Source organism: Chenopodium album, chromosome 26, assembly GCF_948465745.1.
Source record: "Chenopodium album chromosome 26, dcCheAlbu1.1, whole genome shotgun sequence".
Taxonomy (NCBI): Eukaryota; Viridiplantae; Streptophyta; class Magnoliopsida; order Caryophyllales; family Amaranthaceae; genus Chenopodium; species Chenopodium album.
The window spans coordinates 30,298,963-30,312,092 of NC_137859.1; the positions used below are offsets into that span (position 1 = coordinate 30,298,963).

Consider the following 13,130-nt stretch of genomic DNA (forward strand, 5'->3'; position numbering starts at 1 on the left):
CTCATAAATTATCATATAAATTTATTTTTTGTATCATAATATTTTTTTTTGGAGCGAAGGAATTAGTTCAAAATGTATCATATCCATTATTTATAATATTTCTAATCAATTAAAATAATATACTTCACCATCTAATATAATTTTATCACTGTGAGTAGACCCGTCAATTGGGTCGGGTCACCAGTCATTTCGGACAGGGTTATTATTTCAGGTTATGAGTCAAGAAATCTTTTTCACCAATATTATTAATATTAGTCATTTACATATCTACTACATAGTTTAAATCGTCACAAAAACATATTAATTCCTAACTAATTTTGTAACATTGATATATTTTAAAATTTGACATATAGATTAAAAATATATCTTAAAATTCAATAAATAACTGGACATCGCACGAGCACAAAACTACTAACAATATAAGATGATTAAGATCTTTGTCATTTTTTTTTTCTCTTTTTCCAGAACACAAGCAAACGTACCTTGATTAGGTGCAAAGGTGTAATTGGAATCTCCAAATTCCCCCGAAATCGAAGAGGTGGACAAACTTTACTTTCTCTCTCCTACTCCTGGAAATGGCAGCCATCTCCGGCTTCCCGCCCCACTTTCTCTCTCTATCCTCCCACTATCACTCCCAAACTACCACTACTGCTGCTTCCACCTCCTTTTCCTTCTTCCACCATCATCATTCTTGCTTCCATTCAAATCGACGCTCCTGCAATTCCCAATTTTCTGTCTCTTGTCTTGCTTCCACCCCATCTACCAAGAAATCTAGGTATGATTCTTCGTCTTTCAATCATGGGTTTTTAATTTTTTTGTAAAATTTTTGTGGGGTTTTGATTAAAATTTGAATTGAGTTGCAGGCCGAGTAGGAAGCTTATGAGTGATGATGAACTCCGCAATGTTCTTCGGGAATTCGTTGCTTCTGTTGGATTGCCTGAGGGTCATGTTCCTTCTGTTAAGGAGCTTTCGCATCATGGAAGGTTCTGAATTTTTCATTGAATTTTCACTGAATTTCTTGTGTTTTTGGATTATGTTCAATTTTTTTAAAGGGGTTGAATTATGTGATTTAAAATTCTGTGATAATTGAAGGTAACCTATGATATTGATTCTTTTGGAGACCAATTTTTGCTGAGATATATAAAGCTGAATTGTTAGGTTGTTATTCAGTGTATCGGATTTAAAAATTAACGCATATTTTTTTCACTTGAGCGAGCTAGGTCTGTAGGGGTTGATAGGGGAGTACCATAGAACTTGCTTGCAATATTAAATAATCTCTAGCTACTAGCTTGACCATTGGAGCTAGAATATGCAATTAGCTTGGTCGTCAAGCTAATTTGCTTCGAAAAAAACCTTGCTAAATAAAACAAATTAGAATAAATAAAATAAAAATTTTAAAAGGTAAATTTAGGAGGTGTGGTTCATTTAAATAGTAAGCTAATACCTAGCCATTGGAGCTCAAATGATAATAAGCTTAAAAGCTTACCATTGGAGTTGCTCTTACCCTGTAGTTCACATTTTCTGAACGTTGATTGTTTAATGAGTTATGTGTAGCTGATTACTTATCAAAGTTTAATTAAGTTGGAGCTTTTGATATCCGGTGAACAACTTTACACTATGTTTGGATAACAATAGTGAAGGCAAAGGGAGGGAAAGGAAAAAGAGAGAGGGGAAAGGGAGGGGAAGGTAAAAGAGGGAGGAAGTGACCTTCTATTTTCCTTCAAAAATCTCTCCAACAGTGAAAGGATTTGGTTTATTAAGTGGGGAAGGAAAATGGATCCTCCCAATTCCCTTCTATTAGACATCTAAACAAAGGATGATGCACCATTTCTTTTCTCTTCTCCTTTTCCTCCATTTCTCTCTATCCAAACATAGTGTTATTGTTGCTTGATAGCTTGTTTGGATAAAATTTCCCGAAGGAAGGGAAGGGAAGGGTTGGGAGGGAAAGAAGAGAAGGGGAGGGGAGGGAGGGAGGGAGGGAAAGATTCACCTCCCTTGTTTGGATAGAGGAGAAAGGGAAAGAAGGAAGGGGTAGTAGTGTAGCACCATTCACCACTTTGTTGCATCATTCCACCAAAAAAAAAAAACAAAAAAAAAAAAGCAAAAAATTAACGCATGAAAATCAATTAAATTAGAATGAGAAACACGAAAAATCAAAGATGGTGCATTTAATCCATAACTACAACATACCGTGTTAGTTGCAATTGATGAATCGATTCACACATGAGCAAGAGATTGAAATTGACAAGAAACTTGAGAATTAGGTTTTCGCAATTGAAAAAATTGTGGAATGGAGGTTGTAATTTTGAAAAAATTGCAGCAACAATTCGACTCAATTGTTGGTTGAAGAACATATATTCGAGATTATTAAAGATTGAAAGAAGCTGAAATAGATGAAGTAGGGATGCCAAACCCTAGTATTTGGGGGAAAATAATTTGTGAGAGCAGTAAAGGAGGAGAGAGAAAAATGCTAGAGGTTCAATATATCATATTAAGGAAACTAAAAGGGTACATTTGTCTTTTTACAATAAGTCAGTTTGTATTTCCTTCAAATGTTTTTTTTTTAAGGACCTGTTCTCTTCACCTTAAAAATAATATTAAGTAAAAATAATTTCAATTCAGTAAAGTTAATTTTTATTCGGTAAAAATAATTTCAGTTGAGCAAAAATAAGTTAAGTTCAGTAATTTGAGTTTTCTTAAAGAAGAATTATAAAAGAAAATTAGTAAAAATAATTTCAGTTCAGCAAAAATAATTTCAGTTCAGCAAATATAATTTTGTTTCAGTAAAAATAATTTCAGTTCAGCAAAAATAAGGTGAAGAGAACGAGGCCTAAGTGTGAAGGTAAATTTTTGTTTATAAAGATAGAAGAACAAAAAAAATATTGAATTATTTGTACAGAGTTTCAAGTTTTTTTAAGCAACTAGAGTGGAGTTTTGACCGAGCCGTGTTCGCGCTGCTCGTGAGTTGCTATGCTCAATTAGCACCCCTAGGGAGGATATTAAGAATATTCTTCAATTTATGAATATCATTTATACTTAGATTGTATGCCCAAACTCAATCGTTTAGTGTACTTCCTTAATTTCAGAAGTCTCTTGGCTTGTTCATGACACTTAGTTAAAATTCACAGCCAAGTATGTCGTTTTTTCAATGTAGAGACTAGGATTGGCCACATGTGCTGTCTCAATAATCACATCTTGGGGAGCTCCTCCCGTCCTAGTTGGCTTCACCTCTCAACGTGCTTAGCTGTCCATTTAAAGCCTCTTGCTGTCTCATATGGTGCCAGATGTAAATCACATTTTCTTTTATGTGCCCCTTGTTCCCCTGTGCATTCTAGGCTTTATTTGTAAGAGATAATGTATGCAATTGCGCATTTATAGATGGTGATATTTATTTTTGTCTACATCTTAAAATTTGCAGGAAAGATCTTGCAAACATTGTTCGAAGGAGAGGGCACAAACTTATTAAAGAGCTTCTTACTAATTCTCCCAATATAGCAACCGATGGGTTTGATTATTTCAGAGACATAAATATTGATGCCAATGAAAATAGTGATCATGAGAAAACAGGTCAATTTGGTAGCTTCATTTACTGAGCCTGATTTTTTTTATAATCATACCATTTAAATTCTTTATTGATTGATTTATCCCATTTAAAAGGTCAGGAGGAGAAGCTGGATGATACAGCTGAAGATCCTAAAGATATTCCTTTGGTGGATAATGATTCTGCTACTGCAACTAGCTTGGTGACGCATTGTGAATCATCTTTGATTTCTAATGATGAAAGTTCTGCATCCGAAAAACATCTAATGTCCTTGCAGGATAAGGTGGAAAATTTTATGAAATATGGGCAATTAGATGCAGTTGAAGGTAAAGTCAGATACATGTAATTGTATAGTCTGTAGTATCAGATGAAACTTTAGTATCATCACAGATATTTAATCCCCACTTATTTTCCTGTCATTCTTTTCAAATGATAACTTAATATAACACTCCTTCCAAGTGTGTTTGACCACATGGGCTACACACAATATAAGTGGTCACGTGTAATATACTAGATTTTACATTAGGGTATAATTTTCTAAAGCATACTTAACTAAATATCATTTCTTGAATTTACTTTCTGTAAAAGCAAGGCCTTGTCTATAAAGGGTATATCTACACCAGTCATCACCTTGATGTTTTGCTGCTTTTAAATATTAACATTTGGCTTATATCCCCATTCTATGATCAGATGATATGTATGGCAATTTAAAAGTGAATGATGGCGGCAGCATTTCATATCATGGTCAGAGTTTAGTTGAAGGTGAACTGGTGAACCATAGCGAAGGGAATATGAGACATTTGGATCGTGTAAGCAACAGTAATGTTGGACAAAATGGCTCCCTATTGCTAAAAAAGTTGACTTTTCCTTCATTGGAGGACAAAAATAAAAGGTGCTGTTGTTTCTCCAATGACTCCCTCTCCTTTTCTATTTGTTCTTTGGGTTACCAGATTTTGCGTTTTTTAGAATGTTGATGCCATAGAGTCTTTTTGAGAATTTTGGTTTCTGTTACTATTGTTGTTTAGCATGTAATTGTAGTTATCACATTCAACTGGCTTTTAGAATAGATTTTGAAAATTTTCTGGGACAAGTATGAAAAGCTTGAATAATGAACTATTGTAGAGCGGCTAGAGCCTATAATGAATTTAACTAGTGGTGTTTGACGTCCTTGTACTCCCATTTGAACATGGAAGGTTCTTTGAATGCATCTAGGCAGATCTATTTAGTCCAGTTTTTGATGTACTTAATAAATTAAGGGTCTTTCCCCCTACCTCCCCTCCCCCACTACCACACTACCACTGCCAAATTTTAAATTTAGGTTGGAGTTTTCAAATGCTGTATATAATATCTTACAATTGTGAGATATGGTTTCCAAGGTGTAATGAAGCAAGAATAAATCGCAAATGTTGAACTGGTGCAGGCATGTTAAAGTATTTTCCACTGATATTTGGTATTTGGGTTACATCAAGGATCTGCATCAGATATTTTCTCTTTTCACAGGCTATGAAAAACTTTGCAAAGTTAATAGAAGGTGAGGTGCAATGGTGTAAGTTTTTTGTATTATATATAAGCAGAATAGGAGGTAATATCTGGTAACATTTTTTGAGGTAAACCAATTATTAGCATAGAAAAGGGCATAAATGATTGGGTCTCCAGGATCATAAATTCATAATTTATTCATATTGGACAGATTGAGTAGAGAAGGATTTGTGCGAGGGATTCATTGAGGTGACATCTTGATTTATGTAGATGATTCATACTGAGGGTGTTAAGGACACAAGGCGATAATATTGTTGCCATAGTGAGCTAATTAGGATTGCACATCTATGTTCTGGACTAGGGGTTTGATGATTCTAGAATCTGATATACTAGCTGACTTTCTTAAGCATGTGATCTGTTTTCTTGATTCACTTTTGACAAAGTGTAAATGTGACCATGCATCATGCTAATATTGGAAACAAATGGTATAGCTTAAGGTTATTGCATTTCGATGTGTATCTGTACAAAGTTTCTTTTGAACTTAAAATGTTTTTTTGGGGACAACAAATGTTTATGATTTCCCCTTCCTACCCTCTTTTAATTTTATACTAAGACGTAGAAAAGTGAAACAATGCTTTGGATTACAGGTTGCCTTCATATCTACTAAATGGCTAGTGCTCTTTTAGGGTCATTAAGGAACGCCAATGATAAATTTATGATTTTCCCATCCTACTTCGTAATGCAAAACTAAATTCCAGCAACTAAACTATAGCATGCTTTTCTCTACTGTGCCTTTGTCTCTACTGATTACCTATCGCACTTTTATTGTCCTTTAAAGGACACTAATGACTCATCTAGAATATTCCCTTTGACTTTGTAGGGATTTTTATTCATCTGTCCAAGGGCCACAAAACACTGATTTTGATGACGATATACACATTGAGGTTAATTCTATTTTATTTTTTGGAATCATTCTACTGGTTTTTATTTATTATTGTGTTGTAATAGTTACTGCCCGCTATGACCATGCAGGCTGCCAAAAAGGACAATGAAGTTGAGATCAGTCGTCTCAAGCACATGCTGGTAATTCTTACTTTTTTAGCCTATTTTTCATCTTTTGGAAATACTCATTTGTGTTTTCTAATGTTGAAAATTACATCCATGTATTTGTAAATTGTATAAATTGTTCTTGCATTTTCTCCCCCCTGCCCCACTCCATCTGTTATTCCTAATCCTACCTATGTTATATGCAGCATCAAAAAGAGTTGGAGTTATCTCAGCTGAAAGAAGAGATTGAGAACGAAAAGGTAGTGTCCTCCAAATGAAGCCTCACTAGATCTACTCAATCAGTATATTGTATACACTTTTTTTATTTGTGCTTTTTCTTCTTTTTTCATTTTCAAAGTTTGGAAACTGCTTTAGTTGCCAAAAGCCTAAGCTGTCAAGTGGTCTTTTGCATTTATATATCCTTTCTCCTTTCTTTGATTGGCTACTGATAGATGTCCATTCTAATTTATACTCTCTCCCTTCCACATTTAACTTCTCATTTGGATTTTCTTCAGCAAGCGCTGTCAATTTTGCAAACAAAAGCTGAAAATGAGATTATTAAAGCTCAAAAGCTTTTATCAGACAAGGACGCAGAGCTCAATGCTGTAGAAGAGAGCCTCTCTGGTCTTATAGAGGTGACCCATTTTTGATACAATTATCTTCCACATTGACCATAGAATTAGCAATGTCTTTTCAGTTGGAGTATTTTTTTTTATAAAAACAGTTTGATGTGTTCCCTTACTTGATTTCTGTCATTGTAAAACCTTATTCTGATTTCTCAAGTTGTGCATTCAAAAGAATAGATGAAATATAATTTGCCTTTCCATTTTCTTTAGATGATATGGTTTGTTTTTTAAATCTAAATTTAATGTCAGTTTGATAATTTTTCTCTATTTGGTGTATCAGGCAAAGATTGAGTACTCAGGAGAAGGGCAAGTGGTAGAGGTAGCTGGTAGTTTCAATGGGTGGCATCAAAGAATTAAAATGGATCCGCAACCATCATCTGCTGTAGTGGACCCTGTTGGATCAAGGTTTTAATTAAACCATGATGATTCTTTTTTACAATAATTTGAAATCATCCTTTTCTTTTTCTTGTTATATGTTCTTAGCTGGCTGGGGGCATGGCTCCTAGTCCTTTTTGCCATGGAAATTATTCTTATTTATGCATGTACATAGTAAGTCTCAATATTGATATTTTATATTTGAGAGCTACTGTGGCAACTGTTGGAATGACCTTTTTAGTTGGAGATTTGGAGTTGCACGGGAGTGAAATTGCTATAGTGACTAAAGTGATTCTTATGGTTTATATTCTAACCGATTAAGAGAAGACCAGCTACATCATACTTCCCCCCTGCCAAGAACTTGCAAGGTTTGGCATCTTTGGGTGGTGCTCTTGTTGGAATTAGGTTGTGATCTGATCATCTGATAGACCATCAATAGTTAGCCTATGTCACAGAAATAATAATAGATTGTGAAGACAAGTTTTACCTGCCAAGTGTCAACTGGTGTTGGCTGAACAACTTTTGTAAGCACAGATTACAATTTTTATTGGTAGAAAAATAGAACTATGTTTTCTTAATCTGGAAGAAGCTACTGTGATGTTAGGACTTGGACTAGATGTCTCTGTTACTAGGTTTTGATTATGCTATTATAATAATTGCTTCGTTTTTTTAGTTGTTCCACTTTGACTATTGACAATTTGATACTTATCACAAAACTCACTTTGATCATATATCTTACCAGTAAATAAAAAAAAAATAATACTAATAATAACGGAATAACATGTAAAATGATTTGGATTTGTCCCAATGTGTATTTTCAAAACTTAACTTCTTTATAATGTATGCTTGAGACAATAAGAGCTATGTGTTGGCAAACGGTGCTAGTCAAAGTAGAAGAACTAAATAAGAGGGCTTAATGTTTAATGTTCACTGTTACAACTGGTAATGAATTGATATTTTGCAACTCTTATGTGCTCAGCTTACTGAGGTTTTTATTGGACCTGGCTATTGCCTTTGCAATGCTTATATTGTCATGCTTTGACGAAACTTCAAACATTTTGAGGTTTATTGTCTGCAAGTATAATACTGTTATTTGCCAATGCTGCTTATTCTGAATTAGTCCACAAGTATAGGTTGATGCTTTCTAGTTATTTTTGGTCCTTTTTACTCGTATATCTCTTAACCATAAACCATGCAGTTGAACTTTTTTTTTTCTTCTCAATGTGAACCATCAAAAAATTAACCATGATGATTAATTTTGACAGGAAATCTAGGCTCTGGTCAACATCCCTGTGGCTATATCCTGGGGTGTATGAGGTAAGACATTCTACCATCTTGTAAGTTTTCTAGTGCAACAAGAACACACGATTGCATCACACCTACCCTGTCTCTCATATGATCTTACTGAGCAAGGTTTTGTGACTCCATAACAATTTGCAGATGAAATTTATTGTTGATGGGCATTGGAAAATTGATCCTGAAAGAGAATCGACCATTAAAGGTGGTGTCCAGAACAACATTCTCCGAGTTGATCGATAAAATGGCTTTGATTGGGTTTGGTATATATCAGGACCCTACTGAAATAGATGGATAAATTATGGCTACACATTAGTATAGAATTGCTATCCATAGCAGACTAACGCATTAGGGAGTGTAATGTAATTCAGTTATGGACCTTCAAGCCATGATCTTGCTTCTTGGTTTAAGTTATTGTCAAATAAATTCCGCCATCATTGCAGTGGCTGTCAAGCATGAAGGTTGCTGGTAATTAAAAAGGTAACCGCTCATGCATCAGATGGAGTATCCATCGTCCAAACTTGTCCATTATGAATTTATGATTAATACTATCAGATGGAGCTTCCATCTTCCATATTTGGTCCATATATTACTTGTGATGAGTAATATGGCTTTTAAATCTTGGATTTATGGGGTTAGTTTTTATTTTTATTAGCTTATTTAGGGTCTAGTTGTATTTGAAGCAAAATTAATTTATTATACATAGATATATGTACAGGTTAAACAGTATATTTGAGTGTTGTTCTATATTGTACTTCATTCAGAACTTTTTTTTCTTTTTTTACTAAATTCTTTAGTGTCTAAAAAACTCAGTATCTGCTAGAAGGGATCTACAGTTTTTCATCTCTGTTCTTTCAGGTAACAAATCAAGTTCTTCCATTTCAAAGAGAGGTATTTGTGTCCAAAAGTGCTTAATTTGCTACTTTCTTTAATGTTCACTTTTATTGTTTTTTCAAAAGTTTAAATGAATGCAGTACATTGGATGTAGCAGAAGAACCTATGGCAGATTACACACAGAACAGATTACATAGAAAACACCAATTTTGACTTCTTGGAAACATATGATTTCCTCTTTAATTTCATAGTCAAAGTACTAGTCTGTGTTCTTATTTATTTGCTCATTGTCAATATTTGAGTCAAATTTAAATAATACATATAGATTTAAAATTCCTTTTAATTTGAACAATGCGTTTTGTGTGCGGTTGACCACATGATGTGACCTCTTATAAAAGAACAAAGTAACCCCTATAACACTGATACGGTGACCCCTGTAATACATACTGACCAAGTAAATCCTAATAAACCTCTAAAACACTGACAAAGTAATCCCTATAAAACTGAATGAGTAACCCTCATAACACTTACGAATTAACCCTCATGATGGATGGCCACACCGTGTGGCCAGCCATATAAGATTTTGTGTAATTTATAAGTGATAGTGTATTTATAATGTTATATAGATCTTGTTAAATCTGTCTTATTGTATATTTTATTCGGAATAAGTTTTTTTTTTATTATTTTTTTAATTTTTTTATTATATATATTTTTTACGGCTATAGAAATAGAATTACTACATTATATGATCAAAATCGCTTATTAAAGGTCACGAAAAGTTAAATGGGGCGGAAAAAAAATAAAAAATAAATATATATACTACCTCCGTTACAGGTTATGTGCAACGATTAAACATTTTCCCTCTCTACTTTATGTCAAATCGTTGCACATAACCTATAACGGAGGTAGTAATAAATAAACAAAAATTGGACAAAGGAAGTACTCGTAGAAAGTACTTGGTATATATATCTTGTCCAATAGAAAAATAACATACGATATGAATATATGATAGGGTGATGTTGTAGAGTTGTCATAACTTTTGGTAGGCCAAAAAGGGCGTGTGGCGTGTCCACTTCTTCGCCATACTTTCACAATTTCTCGTTCTTTCTTCTCTATCTTATAATATCAGTGTACACTAGCAATATCATTAGACTAAAATCAACTTCAATAACAACTAACGATAACCAAAAATGGCAGCAATGCTGAATACCGTTGCAACATTGCCATTGAAAAGTGTTGCCAACACTTGTAAATCTCCTTACCCTTTATTCTTTCCTACTGCTAGTGTTACTACCAATACCAATACCCATTGCTCGTCGGATTCGATGTCGTCGACGAGATTGTCTACTCTTACTAGATTAAGAGATTGCATTGTTTGCTCTGGTGTTAAGAAAAGCAACAATGAAGAAATTACGAGTACTGATGATGTTGAAGATTATGAATCCGAAGAATTGGATTTGAAGGATGAAACTATGCTTTATTCCTTCAATCCTATGTCATTGATGCTATTGGCTGCTCTTCCTGGAGGTACCCTGTTGCTTATGTTTTGTTCCTAAGTTTTGCTCTTATAACTTTATTTGATTAATAAAATCTTTATTTTACCTAATAGACCGTAGACATATGTCTCATCTTATGTCCCACCTCATATTTATATCGATGTCTATCTATATATATATATTTTTTTTAAGAAAATGTTGGCCTCTGTCCCAAACTCTAATAGACTAATCAAGTGTGCTACGATGCGACTTAGCTTGAGCCTCACTAAAATTACTTAAGTCGGCTAAAATTATTAATGGTTAATGTATTACAATCAATGATAATGAGACGGTCCTTGACTCTTTTAGCTTAATTTTTATACATAGTCAAATAAAACTAAACATTAAAAAAAGACTATATATGAGCCCTTGAGATTGGACAGCACTACAGTCTTGTGTTAGATTTTTTTCAGATATCGGCCTTGTTTGGAAATTGGGTTGTCTGTCGGCTGTTTAACTTGTTAGTCTAGATTTCGTGTGCTTGAACACACAAAAATCAACCTAAACAACTAGAATAACTTGTTAGTGTTATGTTAGACCCACTTAAAGAGTTGTGAGACTTGTGAGTTTTGTGACCCAATAGTGGTCTGTGGATTCCAATTAGCAAAGCATGATTTAAGACTTGAAATCAAATCTCATCTACGACACTTCCCCTTCCCTTTGTGGCTTTGTATCTCCCTACGTATTCAGGCCGAAAAACCAATGAAGGCTCAAAACATTGGTTGAAGCTAGTATGCATTATTTTTTGTGTTACATCTAATGGTTGTGTAACATATAGTATGAATCACAGCTGAAACAGTGAGGTCAGCATTTGCACCATTTGTGGAGATAGTGAAGTCATTGAACCTTCCAGATTGGCTTGTTCATTGGGGTCATCCTGGTAACATGGTAACTAATATTGTCCTGTATTATGATACCTTATTTAATTTGTAACTTCATTTCACATCAATTAATTTTGTGGACTGATGTAATTATAGGCAGTGGTGCTTTTCGCAATGGGTGGGTATGGTACTTACCTTGGTTTCCGCATACGCTTCTCAGATGATGTGGTATGTCAATCACTATTCCTTACGGAAAAAGAATATCAAATGAGATGTCATTAGATTCATATTAATATTTATAATCCGAATGTTGTCTGAAATATTGTAGCTCAGCTTACTCTCTATAATTGTGATGAGATCTAATGTAACATGCACTTCTGCAGGAGGAGAAGGCTAAAGCCAAAGACTTGCACCCAAAGCTATTAGCAGGAATGTTTTTCTTCTTTGCTCTTGGGGCTACTGGAGGCGTAACGTCTTTGCTAACCTCAGATAGACCCATCTTTGAGAGGTACATTTTTCTTTATTGTCGTCGATCTTATCATTTGCATTCGCAGCAATGTTTGCAAATCAAAGGCTTGCCAATTTGCCGTTGTTTGTTATATGTCTTGTTGATTAATGGTTACTGAATATTGTTCTATGTTTGGTTGCAGCCCTCATGCTGTTACTGGTGTTATAGGCCTAGCTCTTTTGACCATTCAAACTCTCTTACCAACATTATTTGAGGTTAGTATGTAGCTTTATTCAGCCACCCGGATAAAAGATATAACATTAATCCTCGTTGCTCATCATATATATTATGCACTCGGGTGTATCTTTGTCTATGTTATACCCCTTGCATTCAATTGATTTAACTATTCTAAGTTTTGTAAAATGATTTGTGTTTGACATAACACCTCCATTTGAATGTTTTTTTTAGGGAAATCCTGGGCTGAGGAATGTTCATGGCATCTTAGGGAGTGGGATAATGACACTCTTTGTTGTCCATGCTGCCTTAGGACTCCAACTCGGCTTGAGCTACTAAACAAATATTCTCCATCTAGAGCTTATAGTCACATTTTTAGTGTAATTGAAACTCACAATGTCAAATATTAGTAAAAGTACAACATATGAATCTTTCAATCTTTCATCATGCATTTGTCTTATTTCACAAAGTTTCATATGTGGTTGGTCGCACTGTACGGCCAACCACAATATAATTTTTTTTTTATTATTATTTTTTAAATTCTTCTTCTCTCTCTTCTTTATCTCCTCTTTCTCTCTCCTCTTTTAATTTCTACTTCTCTTGTTAGCCCACCCATATCCCCCCCCCCCCGAAAAAAAGGGCAGCATACTTGCAAAACAAACCACCTGCAACTACAAAGGAAGAACGCATGTCCTCCACCAACCCGTCATCGTACTCTGTGAGCTCCTCGTACTCCATCGTTGGCTCAAGGTTTTTAAGGCCAAATTCAGCCATAAAAACTCTAGATCTAGAGTTTTCATGGTCAAATTTGGCCTTTTCAGCCATATTTGAAGTGAAATTCGAAACCATTGTTAATTTTAAAGGTATTTGTTCGATTTAATTTTTTTTAATTTA

The 13,130-nt window shown here is 34.4% G+C and overlaps 2 protein-coding genes across 2 annotated transcripts; both read left to right on the top strand.

Annotated features, from left to right (window-relative positions):
* Positions 1 to 477: 477 nt before the first annotated feature.
* Positions 478 to 9,049, top strand: LOC145617540 (protein PTST homolog 3, chloroplastic-like). The gene is made up of 12 exons (XM_081672250.1): positions 478 to 775; positions 864 to 983; positions 3,419 to 3,567; positions 3,658 to 3,867; positions 4,232 to 4,433; positions 5,901 to 5,964; positions 6,053 to 6,103; positions 6,274 to 6,327; positions 6,583 to 6,702; positions 6,974 to 7,098; positions 8,334 to 8,385; positions 8,509 to 9,049. Exons 1-12 carry the CDS (start codon positions 576 to 578, stop codon positions 8,605 to 8,607), a joined length of 1,446 nt encoding a protein of 481 aa, XP_081528376.1. The 5' UTR covers positions 478 to 575; the 3' UTR covers positions 8,608 to 9,049.
* A 1,225-nt stretch (positions 9,050 to 10,274) lies between these two features.
* LOC145618019 (uncharacterized) lies at positions 10,275 to 12,704 on the top strand. The gene is made up of 6 exons (XM_081672797.1): positions 10,275 to 10,725; positions 11,524 to 11,621; positions 11,711 to 11,782; positions 11,938 to 12,062; positions 12,205 to 12,277; positions 12,471 to 12,704. Exons 1-6 carry the CDS (start codon positions 10,389 to 10,391, stop codon positions 12,573 to 12,575), a joined length of 810 nt encoding a protein of 269 aa, XP_081528923.1. The 5' UTR covers positions 10,275 to 10,388; the 3' UTR covers positions 12,576 to 12,704.
* The last annotated feature ends 426 nt before the right edge of the window (positions 12,705 to 13,130 follow it).

Excerpts from the sequence above, each read along its gene's own strand:
- LOC145618019 (XM_081672797.1), top strand. The coding sequence starts at position 10,389 with ATGGCAGCAATGCTGAATACCGTTGCAACATTGCCATTGAAAAGTGTT. Across the intron at positions 10,726-11,523 it reads ATTGGCTGCTCTTCCTGGAG|CTGAAACAGTGAGGTCAGCA; the intron begins GTACCCTGTTGC and ends TATGAATCACAG. Across the intron at positions 12,278-12,470 it reads TCTTACCAACATTATTTGAG|GGAAATCCTGGGCTGAGGAA; the intron begins GTTAGTATGTAG and ends TGTTTTTTTTAG.
- LOC145617540 (XM_081672250.1), top strand. The coding sequence starts at position 576 with ATGGCAGCCATCTCCGGCTTCCCGCCCCACTTTCTCTCTCTATCCTCC. Across the intron at positions 3,568-3,657 it reads TAGTGATCATGAGAAAACAG|GTCAGGAGGAGAAGCTGGAT; the intron begins GTCAATTTGGTA and ends CCCATTTAAAAG. Across the intron at positions 6,328-6,582 it reads AAGAGATTGAGAACGAAAAG|CAAGCGCTGTCAATTTTGCA; the intron begins GTAGTGTCCTCC and ends GATTTTCTTCAG.